This window comes from Fukomys damarensis, unplaced genomic scaffold (genome assembly GCF_012274545.1).
Source record: "Fukomys damarensis isolate Sample0158 unplaced genomic scaffold, DMR_v1.0_HiC HiC_scaffold_24, whole genome shotgun sequence".
Classification (NCBI taxonomy): Eukaryota; Metazoa; Chordata; class Mammalia; order Rodentia; family Bathyergidae; genus Fukomys; species Fukomys damarensis.
The window spans coordinates 16,662,637-16,682,718 of NW_022900936.1; the positions used below are offsets into that span (position 1 = coordinate 16,662,637).

At 38.7% G+C, this 20,082-nt stretch overlaps 1 protein-coding gene across 6 annotated transcripts in view; it reads left to right on the top strand.

The window, feature by feature from the left end:
• The window catches only part of App (amyloid beta precursor protein), a 186,755-nt gene that overhangs the window by 86,221 nt on the left and 80,452 nt on the right, over positions 1–20,082 (top strand). For 2 of the 6 annotated variants that reach the window (XM_010608564.1, XM_010608565.1), the window contains exons 6-7: positions 5,238–5,405; positions 7,601–7,657. The exons of 2 other annotated variants lie outside the window; for them this stretch is intronic. In XM_010608564.1, coding sequence (XP_010606866.1) covers positions 5,238–5,405; positions 7,601–7,657 — 225 coding nt within the window. The remainder of the gene's footprint in view (positions 1–5,237; positions 5,406–7,600; positions 7,658–20,082) is intronic. 2 more of the 6 variants (XM_010608566.1, XM_010608567.1) reach the window with 1 other exon arrangement.

Here is a 20,082-nt window from a genome sequence, read left to right on the forward strand (position 1 = left end):
GGACACTGCTACTTTCAGTTTGAACCTGCTAGTTCTTTTCTACTGCAGATGTGACAGGAGTCCAGTTAACATGGAGAGGTAGACACATTCAGACTCTCCTTAAAAAGGCCATAAAACAACAAGCCCATTTTTGCAATGCCTCGCTCATATCTTGAAGTCTTTTGTTTTTCTCTTGCAAGAACAGAAATGCCATCTAATCTTTTCTTTTCAGAAAGTGACATAAGAAAGGACATTCTAAGCCGTGTGTGATTTTTGTTTGTTGTCATTATTTTTCTCAATGAAAAGAAAAGCTTTGATATTTCTAATGTTGTCACATGTTATGGAAATAATATCATATAAATTTAGATTTTTGAGAAGTTAGGTGCTTTCATTGATTTAAATATGACCAAGAAAATTATTACTTTGTTATTAGACTTGAGGCAGAATTAGTAGCTTCAGACAATACAGAATTTCAGAGTAAAATAAATATGTATATGCAATCTGTTTAAAAAATTAGGGTTTTGAGATGTGTATTTGAATTTTAAGACTACACCTTAATATTGTATCTTTCTTTCCCCAAATATGCAAACTTCTTATTAAAAAGTCAAGTCCTGTACAACTTTTACGAGTTCTTATTCCCTGGGTCCTTTAGAGCACGACTGAATCTTGTATCTGTGATTTTCACTTTATACCTGTATTTAAATTATATCGTTTATCACAGCACTTTTCAAACTTTAGCAGCCATTCAAAGTCTTGCTTAACAAATTCCAAGTCCAGTGGGACCCAAGTGTTGCTGGCTCTGGCCTCTATGTTAAGGAAGAGCTTCTAATAGTGTCTGCTGCCCTCCATATTGTGTAGATTTTGGGCATTGAGACAAGGAATAAGAAAGTGAAAAGAAAGCCTTCCTTATCTTTGATGGTGTTGTTCTTAGTATCTTAGCAATGTCAACAAGTGCAAGAGAACTCTAAGGTGTCTACCCACTGAAATTTTTTTTTCCAGATTCAAACCTTCAGACTAAGAATATTGAATAACTCTCACAATCTCTCTACATGGTAATTGGTAGTAGTTTCACCTGTGCACCTACTGCGCCTCATTGGAGGAAACCAACTGATTGGCATGTCACTGGATATTCCTTCCTAGCTTGTGAAAGCTAATTATCACGGCATTGAGGATTTTTGTTTGTTTGTTTGTTCTTTGATTTATGTAGTTCTTTGGTTTTTTATTAGAGTTTTGTAGTAGTTCACCTCATAAATTTGATGCATATTTTGTTAGGATTAAACCTAAGTATTTGATTCTGATGCAAATGGTATTATGATTTTAATTTTAAATTCCACTTGTTTGTTGCCACCAGTATACAGGAAAGCAAATTTTTTTTTTTTTTTTTGTATGTTAACCTTGCAAACTGCAACCTTGACGTTATTACTTATTAGTTTCAGGAGTTGGCCATTCTTTTAGCTTCTCTACATAGACAGTTACATCATCTGCAGACAGCATTCTATTTCTTCCAAATCTGCGTTTAAATTACCAGTGGTGGGAGTCTTTATACCATGGAAATTAGCCAATACCATAACTCAAGTGTTTTGTTTTTTATTTTTCTGGAGAAAGCCAGTTTGTACACATAGCCCTCCCTACTTCTCATTCAATTAAAAAAATCATTTTCCTTTGCTCTCCAACATAGGATACGATGTCCAATTCCTAGTTTCAAACTTGTTAGTTCTCTGTTACGCTATTCTCTGTTGTACTAACCGTGGCACTCAGTGAATGATAAGTTTATTCTTATAACAAACAAAAAACAAAGACAGGAAAGATCACAGTGTGACCTTTAGCGCTCACACTTAACACCAGCACTGGAGTACTGATTAGTCTAAAACTTTACAACTAAATCTTCTTTAGGTGGCATTTTATAAATAACCTTTCAGCACAGAGAGATGTGAAAATTGGGTGAAGTATATTAGAATGATAGATGTATTGGGTAGCCTTAGAGAATTAACCCATTTTAATAAAAGGACTAGCCAAGTGGAGATGCCTTCTCTTTCTACTAAGTCAGTGGGTTCCTTGTCATGCACAGCTGTTTGTTATCACCGGTAGGTATTTCAGCCTGTATTTGGAGCTTAAATGAGTTTTGTTATAAGAATTCATTTCAAGCATACTTGCCTAATTTTACATGACTCTGTTGAGTAAAGTATGATTCCTAGATAATAAATATTTGATTATTTACTGCCCCAATCATGTTTTTTTGATGACTGCTTGGTAATATGATCAAGCACATGACAAATGCACTTTTAAGAAGTATGCTGATTATACTAAATCAGAATTATCTTAAATAATCTAAAATTGCCAGGGAAAACCCATTCTATAAAAATAATCAGTTTTCTAGTGTATTAATTGTTAATATTTTTCATCAGTAATAAGCACAAATTTGTGCACTTAAGCTTCAACAGAATTCAAGTTTAGTTCTGATAATTTAGGTCCATGTGGTGTCACCACGTAGCAATGTTTAGAACTGAATCAGTAACTTACAATGACAAAAGTTAAGTTGTTTTAAACTACTTTGAGGTCAGCCCTTTTCATTATTAATGGATTGAGTGATTAAACAATAAATCAAATTTATTTGAAATATTGATGTTAAGTATAGTTAGTGAATTTCAATACTTACGTCTTGTTTTTATTTTATTTTTGTTAGATTAAGCAAGGGATAAATTACAAAGGCAAACTAATGTCTTACATTTGCTCTTCCTACTCTATAATTGGAGAACAGATAAGAAATGTTTAAGTAGAAGAAAGATGATATGTTTGTGCTATGTATGAAGTTTAATTAAGTATAAATTCTTGGAAAATATGGAGAAACTTATGCCAAATAATAATTTTTTTACGACCTCAGAATGTGCAGTTTTAGCTCTGTCCGTGAGTCTTTCTAATTTGATCAGACGCAGTTGGACTGATAACTGTCTTTTAAAGGTTTAGAAGGGACACATTTTAGCCCTATTCTTCCAGTTCTGAATGCGTTTTCATGCTGATTGGGGCCCCAATTTCTTGGCCTGATTTCTTCAAATAAGCTGTAATGCAGATTTTATAGCCATTATTAGGCAGAAGAAAAATAAAAATGAATGTACCATATAGTTCAGTAGAGGTATAAAAACATAGTAAGTATTGCAGTGCCATTTGGATTGGGTTCTGGGCTGGAGATTTTGCCCTATCAGAAGTACTCAGATCTTCTGGGTTACATAATGATGGAGTCCCTTCTTCAATCATTCTATCATGCTATTATTTAATTTGCACCCACCCAAAGTTCTGCCACTGTTATTTCTCACACGAGAGAATTCATAAAGACAGATTTACTATACCTGCCAAGCTTTGATGAACATTATGGGGCTATGGCAGACAAGCATCAGAAGACACGCAGTTGGTGCTTGTGCTCCAAGCAATAAAGATCAGCACTAATACTTGAGGCTCAATGTGTGTTGCTGTCAATACTCCTGTGACTTGTGGCTGTGCCTTAAGATATGGGAATTCTGTGCTTCGATTGATAGCAATAGCCATATTACCTTGCAACTGTTGTGGCAATTCCAGCCATAGTACTGTGGTCTTACAGTCTTATGAGTTAAAGCAGCCCAAGGAGAAGTTTGATGAGTAGTATCCCATCTTAGACACATGGATGAACATGTGACACAAATATGTACAGATTCATAAGGAAGATACAGTAAAGGAGGGAAAATCAGTGTTCCCTATACCTGACAAAGAAGATCAGGTCTGGAGGTGGAGTCTGCCACTGGCTGTGGTTGGCAGAGCCCCCAAGTGGTCATGGCTTTTAGCTCCTTGGTCCAGAAACTGCTCTGTCAATAATTTTGAGGTGATAGGCTACATAACTAACTTACCCTTTATAAATGAGAATGCAAATCCTGTGATTTGAGGGGATGAATACAACTGCAAATTGGACGAGATCCTTGCATCAACAAGTCAGCTGATTTTCATCCTACAGGAGAATTCTGTATAGAAATCCAAGAAGCACAAGCTTTCGAAGCATCTGTAACTAGTGAGATGACCTTGATGCATGATCCTAAGCTTGATTTCCATCTAAAAACCATCACAGAGACCCAGTACATCTTACATGTTTCTGTTGCATGTGACACACCCTCCACAGAGTTTGTTAGGCTCACCTGGGCTTGAGATTCACTGTCCCTTCTTTGTCCCCTCATCATGATAACAGCAGCTTCTGGTTTTGCTGTCACTTCATTGCATTTGGGAGAAAACAGTGTGTGTAGGAAAGTAAACTCAGTTCGCTTTGTATTGACATTGTGGATCTTTGTCCCTGGTTGATGAGGATCATCACTGTGTTGAATATTCTTCACGTGAAGCTCTGGCATCTGCGTAGCTTTTATCTTCTAGAAACGTGTTTTTCTGATGGTATGTTAGTGAAACCAAGAATAGAAAGCAAGACGTGGGTATGCTAAGGTTTGATCTTGATTAACTTGCTAAGTACTATTAAAGGGTTTACTATACAAGTCCATCAGATATTATAGAACTGTCTTGGGAAGGATGATGAGGCATATTGATTGACAGGTAAGATGTTTTAAACATAAAACAATATATGGTGTATATTAACAAATTAAGACTTGGTTAACTACATTTTATTGTTTAGAACATCTCCAAGTTGAGATGGAGAAGTGAAAAATACCTTAAATTTGGATAATGTAATTGACTGTAACTCTTATAGAGAGACGACATGTATATTTTCAAGTATAATCAGTGGTTAGACTAACTCTACAAAAATCGGGAGACATTCAAAATGTGTGTAATTAGTTTTATACTGAAGTCATGGCAATTATTTATTAAGGAAAACAGCCAGATATCTGTGAGCTTAAATGTTTGTATCATAACCCAAATGATCCTTTCACATCAAAGTTGACCTAAAGTTTTTTTAAGAGTTTATTTTTTTGTAGAGGAGAATTGTTTGGATGTTCAGCAACCATCCATCATTTAAAGTTCATCTGAAAGCAGCTAAAAGATCTTTTAACCTCTAGCCAAAATCTACCCAGCCCCCACACTCAACCAGATGAGAATGCCCTGCTTTTTTTTCAGAGGTGACTCTGAAGTCCTGGTGGATAATTAATTCCTCAGTAAACGGTAGATGTGCTAATCAACCCAGTCCAGGTTACCACTGGGAGGATGAATGCATAAGACAAGTAAACGTGTGTACGTGACCGACGAGACACTGCCTTTTCATGCTAAATGTGGTTCCCCACATCTCCTCTGATTAGAGGTGTGCTCTGAACAAGCCGAGACGGGGCCATGCCGAGCAATGATCTCCCGCTGGTACTTTGATGTCACTGAAGGGAAGTGCGCCCCATTCTTTTACGGCGGATGTGGAGGCAACAGGAACAACTTTGACACAGAAGAATACTGCATGGCGGTGTGTGGCAGCGTCAGTAAGTGGACCCTTCTCCAGCCTGGCCACCTTTCGCCTTTCTCACCACTGACTCAGCTCTTTGTAACAGACTGATTTTTCTTGGTTCATGAAAGTGGGCCTGTTGCTACCACTAACCGCATTTCTGTCAACTTCTCTAATTGTCCGGAGTCTCCTCCGTATGTTCGATCGTGAGCACATCTCTCTGTCTATCTACTTAAGCATGGCCTTGGATGTGTTCTTTTTCCTAGCTGTGGGAGAATTCCTCTTGCAATATGTACGGACTTTTGAGTGCTTCTCTTTAAAATGGAGCTGGAGTAGCTGTTTGTCTTCTGAAGCTGTTTCTGCAAATGCATACTTATGTGTTGTCTGTGTACATGTGTGTTTGTGTTTATGCATGTGCACTTCATGTGTGAATACAGTTTACCTGTGCGAGCCTGGCTGATGAAGCTTCAGTTGCCTTGACAGGGTGTGTTGCTGTGATGAATACTGGTATTTCCTAATGTGTCTTTTACTGTGGTGGTACGGGAATGTGATTGAATTGAGCTCATACATCTCCAATGCCCGAGAGCAGAAATGCCCAAGTTGTCCTGAGCTCAGCACCTGAACAATGGCAGGGTCAAGTTTTCATTTCTTTTGGAAATAGAAGAAAATTCTTAACTTGGAAAACTTCAGTGACCTAAGGCTTGGGAAATAATTTTCAAAGCCTTTCTCTTGAATGTTTAGCTTTTTATAATTCTGGGCAGAAGATATATGAGGTTATGATGGCTTAAATCTGCAAAATGAAACTTTTCCTTAAAGAATTAATTCTCAGATAATATAACACTTTTTTAGTAGTCTTCCAAATTGAACCCCAATTTTATTTTTCTTCATAAATAGGAAGCTTGACCTATATGGAACTTAAGAATTATGCATTTTGCGGGGAGAAACTTGTCTCTTTCTTCATGTATTGCAATGATGGTAGCCACCAGGTCTGCCCTGAGAATTCTGGAGATCTAGAAATTATTTTCCAGGTGGATTGTAGGATTAAGCAAAACAACAAAAGGACCTGCACCATTAAAACCTTCCATTGTGAAGGGGCCCAATATGTAAGTGGGATCTAGTGGAAAGTCTCTCTGGCTCTCCTTCCCTCCCCCGCCTGAGGTCATTGCTGCAGTCCTGCATGGAGACAGGTGTAGGAACCTGTAAACCAAGCAGTCTTTTTTCTTGGCCCTTGATTGGATGATTGCAGCTTCTAGCTCAAAAGACCCTCTGCTTCTATTTCAAACAAAGAAGTTAATTAGGTCAGAGAATTTGGAACACAGCAGATGATTTTGGCTGGCGTCTTTGGTACAAAGGATTTTTGTTCCATTGATGCTAACTGGTTTAGCTTCAAGGTGAGATTTTTGTCAGATACACATTATGCATGTAATAAGAAAGAAAAATTTAAATTATTAGCAATGTGGAATTTGCCTTAAGAGATAGAAATTGTCCCAAGTCACCCCATTGTGAGCATCTCTAACACCCTTTCCATTTGATGTGTTTGGACAAGGAGCAAGCAGTAGTCACCACAGTTTGCTTAGAGATGCCCTGGCTGGCACACACTTTACTGAGAGATTTGCAAAAGGTGGACACACCTAACAGGGATGGGTAAGAAGCAACAGTTACTTCGAATGGGTTACAGAATAGCATAGGACAAAAGCAATGGTAGGGCTGAGGATGTAGCTCAGTGGATATCACTCACTTTTGCTCGTCTGCCATGCTGCAGGCCCTAAGTTCAATCCCCAGCTTCTCAAAAGGTGGTGGAAAAAAGAAGGGGTTAAAGGTCAGTTAGTTGAGCAGACAGGTGTAAGTGGAAAATAAAAGGCCTCATCAAATCCCTGAGTCAGGAGCCAGAAGCTATCTTGTGTGGGGTGAAATGGGGATTCTTTGAGAAAGGAACTGAAGGATATTGGTAAATCTTGGCATTAAGGAGGGAGTAAGAAACCCTCTATTAGGCTACTTGGATTTCCAATTAGAGAAATGTCATCCATTCTCAGATGTTAATCTTGGCTGCAAATAGGTTTTGATGTGCATTTATGTGTTTACTTTTGTTCCCTGTTTATTCTTTGTAATTTACTGATGTTTGTTTGTTTGTTTGTTTTGCTTTGGGCCAGTTGACCCCTGTGAAGCAGTTTCAGCCAGCATTCCCATGTTTCTGGTTTTGTTTTTAGTTATGTTCTCTTATTTTTTCCATAGTGTCCCAAAGTCTGCCCAAGACTACCGGGGAACCTGTTTCCCAAGATCTTATTAAACGTATGTTGCTATGCACTTGGGGGAGGGGAAAAGGAGGAGTGTGTTTATTGCATGGCCGGGCTATAATTTCAGCATCACCTTCTTTGCATGTGTTTTATTTCCTGGACATCTATCATTTAATCAAGTGTGTGTTCCTATTCCCTTGCTTATAATTTTGTGTCATTTTTACCAGGCAACCTCAGATGTTGGGCTGAGAGCACTGACTAAGCTTTATCTATTTCTGATCAATTTTCTTTTTATTTAGTGTGGTTCGATTAAATATTGTGTATACAATGTTGGTATCATACTTGATTTGGCATTATTCTGGTTTGCTAAAAGCTGCCAAAATGAGATGACTTAGCAAGAGACCACGTATGTTAATAACTTGTCCTTACCCCAGTATTTGATATTTGTGCAACTGATGTGTGTACTTCCGTGTTATAAGGCAATATGAAGCCGTAGGAGATGAAAGGTCATTTTAAAATTTGAAGACCACCTCTTCCTCCTCTCCTAGAATGCCCAATTCTGAATCAGAGGTGCTTCTCTTAGGATTTTGTCATTAGGATGTAGTTTTCTGTAAAGAAATGCATCAACCAACCACCACAGGTTTTACTATATCTTGTGTTTCCTGATTATTTCAGTCTAGCTTTGTTCAAGCACACCAATACTCACTTTTAATTTTGGATTATAACCAGGAATAAATTTATCCAGCTGCAGGTTAGAAGTCATACAGACTCTTGATACTTTTTATTGATAGAAGAGACATAATTTCACTTGTTGTATCCCAGGTATTTTATAATTCAAATTAACATTTAAAATTGGCATTTATCAACAGTATCTTGGGGGACAAGTCTCAAAACTAATGAGACCAAGTATTTTTTTAAAGACAAATTATAGATGGGGAGTTACATAGTTCACAAAAGATTTCATCCTGAACCATAGTTTTTTAATGATCTCCATAAGACATTCACATTGATTAAAATAATCTGTAAATTTTGAAAGATGTAGTTTTTACTATCTTGATAAACAACATTTCTTGCTATTGTGAAGAAGCACTTATTGTTAAGAATGCTGAAAGTCTAGTGAGTTCTTCTAAGATAGTAGGACTGGGAGACCCTCTAGATACCACATAATTGATTTGATAATACTTTGATTTCTGTAATGTGTTGAAAATTACCAAGCCTTTTCCTACATCATTTGTTTTTCTTCAGTGCACTTTGTAGATGTGTTCCTTATTTCCTTATATGTCTGAGAAAATGAGGCTTACAGAGCTTGGTGACTTGTCTGGGGCTGTCAAACATAGGGTACCAAGTTTGAAACCTAAATAGAGTGGCTGTGTTCCACCCCAAATGTCTAAGCGTTTGGTTTTGACATTGTTTTCTAGGCTAAGCAATTACATATGAGGTTCAGAAAGTGCATTTCATGAATACAGAATTCAGTGAATCAGGATGATGAATGTTAACATCTTTTCCTCAATGCTATTAATAGAATTAGTGTGCATCAATAAATTATGTGCCTTTCCCTTTGAAAATTTTTCCTTGTTGCGTTTTGTAGACTTTTAGCATGTAATGAACATCATAATTTGATACATTTAAAATTTGATACGTACATAATTTGATACGTAAACACGTGTGGATCTCTCAAAATTTTTATCAGTTCTTCCAGATGCTGAAAGTCTCTTTTGTAATTTTCTTTCTTGGTCATTTTCTCCACCTCCTTGCTCTTTCTCTAGAATCCTGACTCCCTTCCATTCTAGGAGGATGAGATGATTGCATCAGCTTTTTTTTTTTTTGATACCTACAGAGACTATTCAATCCTAGCAAGTGAAGAGTTTTGCAGTTTAAGTACAGACAAGAGAAAGCATATAATTTCTACTTATTTATAGCCTGTATAGCTATGCATCTTATTTATAGCAAAGCTGCATATTTGAAGTGGAAAGGCCATGGTCGTCTGGAGGTCGAATGTAGATAGCAGACTCCGTTCAGAGAAAATGAGCTTCTCTGGAAGGTGAGAAATCCTGTTTGTTGGGCAACTCAGGTTTCCACTTTGCTCCTTCACCAATTTAGGGCTAATTGAATGATTCTGTGTGCCCAGAGGTGATTGATTTTACAGGTTGCTTAGTGTGAGCTGCTTCTAGTAAATACGTGTGACGTGAGATCGCACACAGACCAAGGTTTCTTGGCTTTCTTTGGTGGTGCTGGGGAGCGAAGCAAGGCCTCTCATATGTTAGGCCTCCCACTTAGGGCAGCAGCACCCCCCAGCCTGTGAGTGACATTTTGGTGCAGATGATTCATTGTTATGGGAGTCTGTCCTGTGCATGTAAGACGCTTAGCAGTGTCCCCAACCCCTCCCCACTACGTGCCATTTTCCAGCTGTGCTAACTAAAATTGTGTCCAGACTTTGCTCTGTGTGCGAAATCACCCATGGCTGAGAATCATATTTCTAGACTAGTATTTTTCCCTACTTCCGAGTCAGGCGACATAACTAGGCTGGTATAAACAAGAACATGTTCAATAAACTGGAGACCCTGTTGAAGTGTAAAGATATCGGTAACAGTAAACTCTGCACAGATGCTTCTGAAACTGAGCTTGTTAGACCAGTCTTCTAGCTCTTAGTACTTGTGAGGTAAGGTAGAGGCAGCTGTGTCTGTTCACTGTAGGGTAAGAGGTTTTATTATTTTTCTGCTCTTATGTAAACTACCACGAAAGCAGAGAATAAACCAGCAAACCTCTGGGTTGGAAATAGGAAGTCCCAGCCGTGCACCGTCCCTTCCTCTCTGTGTCGTCTTGGTTTTGTAGAATCCCACTCTCTACTAGAGAACAACTGGCCTTGCTGCATGGGTTACTTGTACCTTAGGATCATGTTAAGGGCTAACCCCATGTAGTATTGAGGGGAGGACAGCATTAATTTGTTGGTACATCAAAGTAACCCAGATATAGTGGAATAGACTAGTGCATGCCCATATAACACAAAAAGAATCGAAATTTGTCAGACCAGGCCAAAACACCACCACTAGGTTTTAAGTTGGTGTCCTCAGAAGCTTGTATTTTGCAAGCTGTAGATAAGCCACTGCAGCCTTTGAATGTACTGCACTCCTTTAGCCCCAGGGCCTCTGGTCATTGTGTCCCATATCTTTTTGTTTGTTTGTTTGTTTGTTTGTTTGTTTTTATTTTTTGAGACAGGATCTCACAATGTAGTTGAAACTGACCGGGAACTCACTATGTAGCCCAGGCTGGTCTCGGATTTACAGTGATCCTCCTGCCTCAGCCTCCTGAGAGCTGGGATTACAGGTGTGCACCACCACGTCTGGCTGTGTCCCATATTTTAACTAGAGCCTGTCTTAGTACCAAGGCCATTTAGACTTTGCCCAAATTAGAACTCTTGTTCTTAATCACACTATACTATTCTTCAGTTGTGAAACAACAAATCTTAGTTCACTTTAGCACATTCTGTAATATCATTGGAATTGAACTTTTTGAACTGCCAAACATTATTAAAAATGATTATTATAAGATGTGGTGGTGCGTTAAATTACATGTCACATCAGTGCCAGTAAAATCTATCAGATTGACAAGTGTGAAAAGCCAAATCTTTGATATCCAGAAATGCTTAGGAAATGTCTTCTTCAAAGTTATGATAGTGAGAAACTCAAAAATGGAAAATAATTGAAATGTTTAGGAAGCCAGCTTTTATGTTCTTTTGGAAAAAATTTATTGCTCTGAACGGCAAAAGGATGCTCACCGTATGTGTGCTCTACTCTTTAGCTATTTGCTAAAGGAGAGGAAGTGGATAATTTTAAAGGGACTTTTATAAAAGGCTCGATAGTAAATATTTCAGGCTTTGCAGGACACACAGTCACTCTGCCATCGCAGCATGAAAGCAGCCACATGAGGAGACATGGCTGTGTCCTCTCTTAAAACATTATTTTTTAAAAAGTAGCAAGCAGGCCTTACCTATGTTTAATACACTGGGTACTTTTGAACCCAAGATGTATCAGTGCAAGCCAGGTATTTTGAGGGACACCAGCAAAATAACCCAAGGGCCAGGGATGTAGCTCAGCGGCAAAGCAACCACAGGGCCCTGAGTTCAATTCCCAAAAAAAACCCAACTCATAACCTTCTAGTTCTGCCGATGAGTCCCAGGTATGTTATAGAATTAAATAGCATAAAGTAAATAATGTAAAGTAAAACATTTATTGGTGGGGGAAGATTTCTGTGGAGGCTAAGGTAGAATGAAATTGGTTTTATCCTCAAGATCCCCTTTGAGGTTAGTTTTGTTACATTTCTTTTCTTCCCTCCTTCCCTCTCTCCCTCTCTCCCTCTCTCCCTCTCTCCCTCTTTTCTTTCTTTCTTTCTTTCTTTCTTTCTTTCTTTCTTTCTTTCTTTCTCTTTCTTTCTTGTAAAGTAAAACATTTATTGGTGGGGGAAGATTTCTGTGGAGGCTAAGGTAGAATGAAATTGGTTTTATCCTCAAGATCCCCTTTGAGGTTAGTTTTGTTACATTTCTTTTCTTCCCTCCTTCCCTCTCTCCCTCTCTCCCTCTCTCCCTCTCTCCCTCTTTTCTTTCTTTCTTTCTTTCTTTCTTTCTTTCTTTCTTTCTTTCTTTCTTTCTTTCTTTCTTTCTTTCTTTCTTTCCTTCCTTCCTTCCTTCCTTCCTTCCTTCCTTCCTTCCTTCCTTCCTTCTTTCTTTCAGGTTAATTTCTAGGAAAGTAGTGGGCATCACAGAAAATTGTGACTTCTCTCAGCTTGCTTACTGAGTGCTAAGCAGTTACATCAGGTTATTTATTTATATCAGGTTATTTATTTATGAACCCCCACGAATGAAATTGAGAACAACCTCCAACAGATTTGGGGGAAAAAAAAAACCTCTCTTAAGGTTAAGACCTCCTACATGTCAATTGTTGCTGCTTCTTCGTATATATGTTTTCGATTCAGACTTGAGATGGCCTTGTACTAAACTCAGAATGTAGATATTACTAAAAATAATACTAGCATTCGTTCTTTCTCATTCATTTCACATTTGACAAAATTTCCACATCAGTGTGTGTCCATGGTCATAAAAAAGAAATGTAATTTGGCCACGGTAAACACTGCATAGATTACATTTTATTACCTTCTGTGCACACAATGCATTGATATTGTTCTCTGCCAACAGTGATTGCAGTGGCTATCAAAGGTCATAGAGCAGCGTATCATGTCTTTGTTATTTGTCCCTTTTAATTTAAGAAAATCTAGATTTCATTGAAGGATCACAAACTTTTGTCTTTGTGCTAAAAAACAGCCCCTCTGTTTCAACTTGGTAAGGATGATAAATACACGGTTTGGAATGTGTTAGAATTTAGCTTTTTTGAAATTAGAGAACTGGAAAAACATTTTTTAAAAATTTTAAGTTGAGGTGGTAGGCTGAGGACTTTGCCATGTTGAGATTTTGCACACAAAAATTTTTACTTTATGGGTTTATATTTCACCCACATATAAATTATCCACATTGCTCCTTCATAAATTACAGCCACTTCAAGAGATAGTGCGGAATGTTCCGTATCAAATAGCATTTCCAAAGACAAGGTGGTGACACAAAGGACTTAATTTACTTTCATCTTGGGTACCCAGTGGTACAGAAAGAAGTTGGCTTCTGCTGACAAAGGAGACGGACCAAATTTTCTTCTTCGAATTTAACATCATCCATTGTATCACCCTAGAGATTGAGAAAGCCAATGAATACCAAAATTTGGAGCACAATTTTTTATAACATCTTTAATTTTGACTTCCATTTGTGTTGTCTTTGCATGAATGTGAAGTGTAGTCCATCCTCAGTACTAGGGTTTCTATGCCGAGAGATTCAACCAGCCACATACTAAAATATTTTAGAAAATGCATCTGTACTGCACATGTGCAGATACTTTCATGTCGTTATTCCCTAGGCACTATGTCAACTTTATGTAGCATTTACACTGTATACATTCAGTGTGTGTGTGTGTGTGTGTGTGTGTGTGTGTGTGCGCGCGCGCGCGCGCATGCATAGGCTCTAGGCAGGCATCATACCATGGCACCTTTGGACTTTATTGGGCCCAATCCCCTTGGACCTACAAAAAAGTTATTCTGCTATGGAGTCATGACAAAATGAGAGCCAAGGAAACTGGTGCATGTATAGTTAAATTTGGTGGTTTGTCTCATGCAGAGTCCTCCAGGTAGGCAAAGAAGCATGATGTCAACCACATCCAGAAACTCTAGCAGCCTTTGCCTTAAGTTGAAGTCATGCCCTCCCGCAAATTAAGTTTTCTCTGGGGAAATACAAGTATAGATGTTTCAGTGGCTTTAGCCACCAGTGACGGGGGTGCATTTGACAGGAACACTGAATATGGCATTAGGATTCATGAAGAAACGTAAAGCAGCCTCCACTTCGTCAGCACCACCACCAAGAAGATAGATCTCTGGCAGGTATTGCAAGATTACAATGCGAAATGGAAATGTTGTGACAGCGCTGATTTATCATTATTGAAATTGAAATGAGCTCTCACACACGCGTGGAAGCTGTTTGTCCCATGGTGGTCAGCTTCCTTGCAGGTAACACCATTTGTTGTAAAAGAGGGAAGCACATCCGTGACCCTTCCGGCATGGGGTGATGCAGGGGATCCCCCATGAGACACCCTGATCCAAGCCGTCCTCCTCAGTGTCATCTACTCCTGTAAGATCTCCCTTCGTCTATTTTGTTCCTTAGCAGACAAAGCCCGTTCCCCCCACCATCCCCCCTACATTAGCTCCCCAGAGCCCTTCCTGTGTCATCACGGCACTACATGCTCTGTTCCCTCTTCTCTGCCTCCCCCACTTCTTTCTGCCTGGCTTCTCCAGCTCTGTCCACATCGGATTCCTTCGCTTCCTGTGGAATTTGCCAGATGCTTTCACTCCTTGTTAGTTTCTGCATCTGCCTGTCGTGTTCTTCCAGGAGCTAACTGGAAAGTGCCCAGGTGGCACCCTCTACCTGAGACCCCCCATACCTCCTGACTGCCGAATACTTCTCTTCCTAGCCCATGCTCCTAGTCATCCCTAGCCCCGCTTTCTGTTTTTCTTTTTCTTTGTCTCCATAGTATGTGTCACATACTAGCAATGTAATTTCTTGTCTCTATTGTTTTATTTTTGTGCTGATTGCTTCTCTCACTAGAGTATTACACACCAGGTAAGAGGGTTTGTAGGAGGAGCTATAATTCTGGTGTGACGGAGGAGCAAAGTAATCAAAAAGCACTGTGATGGCTGCAAAAGCCTGTCCATGGCAGAGCTGCTTCGCAGCCTCTTGCATTACTCTCACTTCCCAGGGCTGTAGAGAACAGGGTTAGACACAAAGCATCAGCCACATAGGACGCCACTGAATATTTGCAAGCAGATGTTCACCATGAGATGGTAATCAGTTGGGACTGCTTTCCTGTTGTAGTTTTAAAATCTTTTTTATTAGCACATGTTTTGCAGTACACACACAGTTCACTATCAACTTGGAGTGGTTACATGTGTGTAATACAGCTTGGTCCTCTCTTTTTTTGAACTTTTATTATTATACGTTTTGCAGTACATAATGATTACATTCTTCGTACGAAATTGGTCCATGTGCGTAATGCATTTCAACTCTTTATTTCCTTTCCCTCCTATTATTTTTCCAACATCAGATTTATTGATGTATCTTATAAGGCCTTATAGTGTTAATTATCATATACACAGATTGAAAAAGCAGACTAATAGGCCAAAGAACATTAAATACATGTAAGATAATTGTACAACTCAAGGCACACTTAGGTCCGTTATCCACCCTAGGTTACAACACATGTTTTTCTCTATTATTTTTCATTGTACTGGGGATTGAGCATTGCGTTTGCCAGGCAGGCAGTAGAACCACTGAGTTAAATCCCAGCCCTCTCTTTCCTTCTCTTCTCCTCTTCCTTTCTCTCCCTGCTTCTTTCTTTCTGTCTGTCTGTCTGTCTGTCTTTCTGTCTTTCTTTCTTTGTACCAGGGATAGAACTCAGGTCCTTACACTTGCAAGGCAGGTGGCAGAACCACTGAGCCAAATCTCTGGCCCCCCTCTGTATTTCTTTCTTTTTGCACATGTGTGTGTGAATGAACGAAGAATTGGCTTTATTATCCACTAAGGACTTCCTGAATAATGTTGTCGGCATTGTAACTGTACTGTGTACTTAAAACGTACCAGTAAACTCAATGAGAAAAAAAATGAATAAGTAGATTTATCTTACACAAAGCTACTTTGAAGGGTCTCTGTATTTCTTCATACGAAGTTTCTTTTTAAATATTTGAACATATGCATATGGTGTTGGTGGTGCAGCTCATGATTATGCAGCTAAAGGTGCAAACCTGGAGCTAAAAGTGTTTGGCTCAGAGCTTTAAGGCTGGTTTTCAGTGCAAAGATAACTGCACCCGGCCACAAGCTTGCTCACAGAGCCTGAGTGCGCATGTGTGAGTAGGGCTCCTGCTGAGAAGTTCTCCATGTTCTGCTCTAGGGGACCTTTCGCTTGACCCCTGTTTGACAACGCTACTTCTCTAGGCAGAACAGCTGCTCAATAGGAAATACGCCTAGAGATGTGTGCTGAGACAAGTTGTTCATTAACAAAATGAAGCAAAAACCTCTTGCAGTGCCGGGACATGTGGTTAGATTATCTCTTTAATGCTCCAAAAATTTAATGTATGACCCTTGTATGGTTTACCTAATCATAAATTGAGATTCTGTGTTTGGGATGTAAGTATGTTACCTGATAAAATGATTGCCCGCTGCAAAATTCAATAGGGTAATTTTTTTCCTTCATACATCTTCATGGGAACACGTGATGTCCTTAACACAATAATGAAAAGAAGTTGTTTGGCCAGTTTGGCAATCTAAGCCTGTATAGTAGCTTCTGAGGAACCTCAGGGGTCTCTGAACAGTCTTACATGCCTGGTGGTAGTTTAAAAAAATAAGTAAATAAACCTTTTCGAACTAGCTCCTTTCTCCTATTTAAAAGGTTACTGCGCTGTGTCTCAGTGTGTGTGATGTGTGCTCTGTGCTTCCCGTTCTCTTTGTGCTCTGGGACACACCCTGACACTCCTCGGGCACAGGCTTTCCTGCCACTGTAGCCCTGTGTTAGCAGTCTCTGGCCTCACGGTGCTTCGTCACGGGGTGGTCAGTGCTGGAGACCCCTCATGTGGATGGAATGAGGTGCTGAAACTGAAGCTGAGCTCTCTGGACCTTGTCCTTAAAAACGTCCTTCCCCTCCTCCTCCCCACACTTTAAAAATACTCAGTTCATTTTAAAATGTCATCACCTGCTATCGTTCTTGTCTCACTGACAGTGCCGACCTGGTTTTCCGGGTGGGATGAATATAGGGCAATCGTATTCATAATTGAGATGGCTAATAATTAGTATGAATGGCTAAACAATTTGAATTAAACATTTAAAAAGATGCAACTTCTCTTAAGCTTCTTTACCACAGGTCATTTAAGACCCCTAGTAAAGATTTGCTTGAAGTGAAATTACATTACTGAGTGTTCTCCAGAGAAGCAGGATTCCTGTGTGTGTGTGTGTGTGTGTGTGTGTGTGTGTGTGTCTGTGTCTGTGTACGTGTGTGTGTACATGTACATGCACTTACATATACAATTTTATTATGAGGAATTATCATGGAGGCTGACAAGTCCCATGACCCATCATCTGCAGCCCAGGAAAGCCAGCAGTGATTCAGCCATCTTGCTCTAGTCAGGCCGTCAGTAGATTGGATGATGGTAACCGCTTATATCCAGGCAGCCAGTCACCTATACTCAGATCTGTGTGCTGACCTCATCCCAAAATACCCAGAAAAATGGTTAATCTGGGCACCTGTGACCCAGTCCAGTTTACACAGGAAAACTATTCCTGAAATATTTCTTGATTAAATAGAATAAATTGATAATATATTTATTTTCATAAAGAAGATTTAATTGTCCAAGTATTCTTACTATTGTTAAGCAAAGCTTACATGTTTACTTCTTGATTATTCTTTTATTTTAGTATTGCAAAGCTATATTTCAATTTATGACAAAGATTATGGTGATTTATCTCATACTGATTTATTTCATCTTTCTGTATATACAGTATATATAGTTTATATAGTAACAGTATTTGTAATCTGTATCTAGTGACACAAGTCTGTACAAGCACTTTGGGAAGCTGAGGCAGGAGGATCTCAAGTTTAAGCCAAGCCTGGGCAACTTGGCAACTTAGAGAGACCCTGTCTCAAGGTAAAAAAGTTGAAAAATGGGCTGGGATTGTAATTCAGTGTCAATTCCTAGGCACTCCTTGCCAAAGAAACTAGAGAAAAACCAAAGTTGCCAATCACAGGAGTTGGAAAACTTCCTGTTTGCACATTGTTTTTTCTGAAGTGGGTGAAGTGCTGTGTGACTTTCAGCCAGATGGCCATCTTGTTCAGCACATACGTACCCACCAGTTACACATTTTTATTTGTTTAAAGTGTAAAGCATGGTTTGCCTAATCCTGTCATTGTGCAGGATTGTACTATGCCAAAAAAATATTATTGTTTTATTTTCTGCCTTTAACTTGTCGTCATTTGCACTCAGCCAGTAAAGATGGGAAAATTATTAAAACCATGGCAAACAAACTTAAAACTATAGATACTACCTCCATTTTTATGTTTGGAAAATGATTAATAAAATATATGCGCATATTGACTTGCTTCATTATACACAGAAAAAAATTTACCTTAGATCTTTATTTTTTAAGAAAAACGATTGAAAATTGTTTTTTAGAAAAAAATGGAATACTACTCAGCTGTAAAGAATGAGAAATTAGAGTCATTTGTAGGAAAATGGATACATTGAGGATATACTCAATATCATTGAGGATATACTCAATGATATACTCATTATATCATTGAGGATATACTCCTAAGTGAAATAAATAAGTCACACATGTGTAAATACTGAATAGTTTCTCTGGTTTGAAAAACTATAATGGTACATTAGATCCTAATGATATAATTGCCAATGTGACATAGGAAGAAAGGGGCTAAAGGTGTAGGGGAAGTGAGAAGGACAGAGGAAAGGTAATAAGGAAAAAGAAAAAAAACATAAGAAAATGAAAAAATGGAAATAAGGTATTTGTAAATAGGGAAGGAAGGAGGGGGTGAAGGGAGGGCAGGGACAAGGGGAAACAACGAGAACCAAGACCTGTCATGTAAAGGTACAAGATCCCAATGATGAATGTAACTGTACTTTACACCTAAAATGTACCAGTAAACTCAATGAGGAAAAAAAAGAAAATTGTTTTTTAGTTTTACCAATTAAGAACTCACCACTTTTCAATACTTTTGCCTTTTGTATAGATTATACTGAAGGATTTTTAGAAAAATCCCTATCACTTCTTCTGCAGCTGACTCTTCGTAGTCCTGTGTGTAATTCATCTGCAGGGGGTTTGAAATAAAAGCAGATCATTTTTCCCATGGAAAGCAAAAGCAATAAGAATTGAAATAATATTCATGTGATAAACAGAAGAGGAAGAAATTCAGAACGTGAATGAATTACCCTGTGTGACTCATACACGGTGCTGTATCTCATTTCTCCGACACCCCTATTATTTCATACAGCATGTTGGCTTCACTTCCTAAAGAAAGTGGAGTGGCAGGGAGTCCTTCTCAGTGGCAGAGCACATGCCTAGAATGTACAAGCCCTGGGTTCCATCCCCAACATGAGCGAGAGAGAGGGAGAGGGAGAGATTTAAAAAAAGAAAGCTGGGGTAGGGGGCAGAAAGCAACTGTAATATAAGGTACTCAAGTTACTTGCCCTTGGTCCTAGCCAGGGTGAAGAAAGAACTGAAATTCAAAATTTGGCTGTTGACAGTTATAAAGGGGTGTATGCTCTTTCCTTCCCCCACTTGTTGCCAAGGTAAGACGGCACGCCATTCCCTCCTGCTACAGACCCGTTGTATGAGGATCCAGGAAGTGCCCTACCTGCTTCTTTCTACTTGAATGCAATGTCTGGGTAGATCCTTCAGCAGTTTTTATTTTTGAAAAATCGTAATTAATCAGCAGTTAAAGTAGAAGGGAAGAAATCAGAATGAATGTTCCGCTTTAAAATTAAGTACATTATTTAATTATTTGATTATCTAGCAACAAAGCTTTCTGGTTTCTGTTAATATCTAGAAACCGTTGAGTTAAGATCCTTGACATTTTCTGGAGCATCTATAAGACATGTAACTTAGATTGTAGTTTCAAAATGACTCAGCCAAAAATTCTTTTCTTTGAAGTCTTTTTGGGGCTATTCACAAGTATAAACACCCAAGTGATTAAATGAGAAAAGTAAAAAGAAGATTTGGAACGTTGATGATATTTGAATAGAATGTTTAAATTGATTTGACCTGAAAAGATAGTAAAAGCATTTCATTTCATTTTAAGTTAAATGTGTTCTCCTTTAAGTCAAAATCTCTTT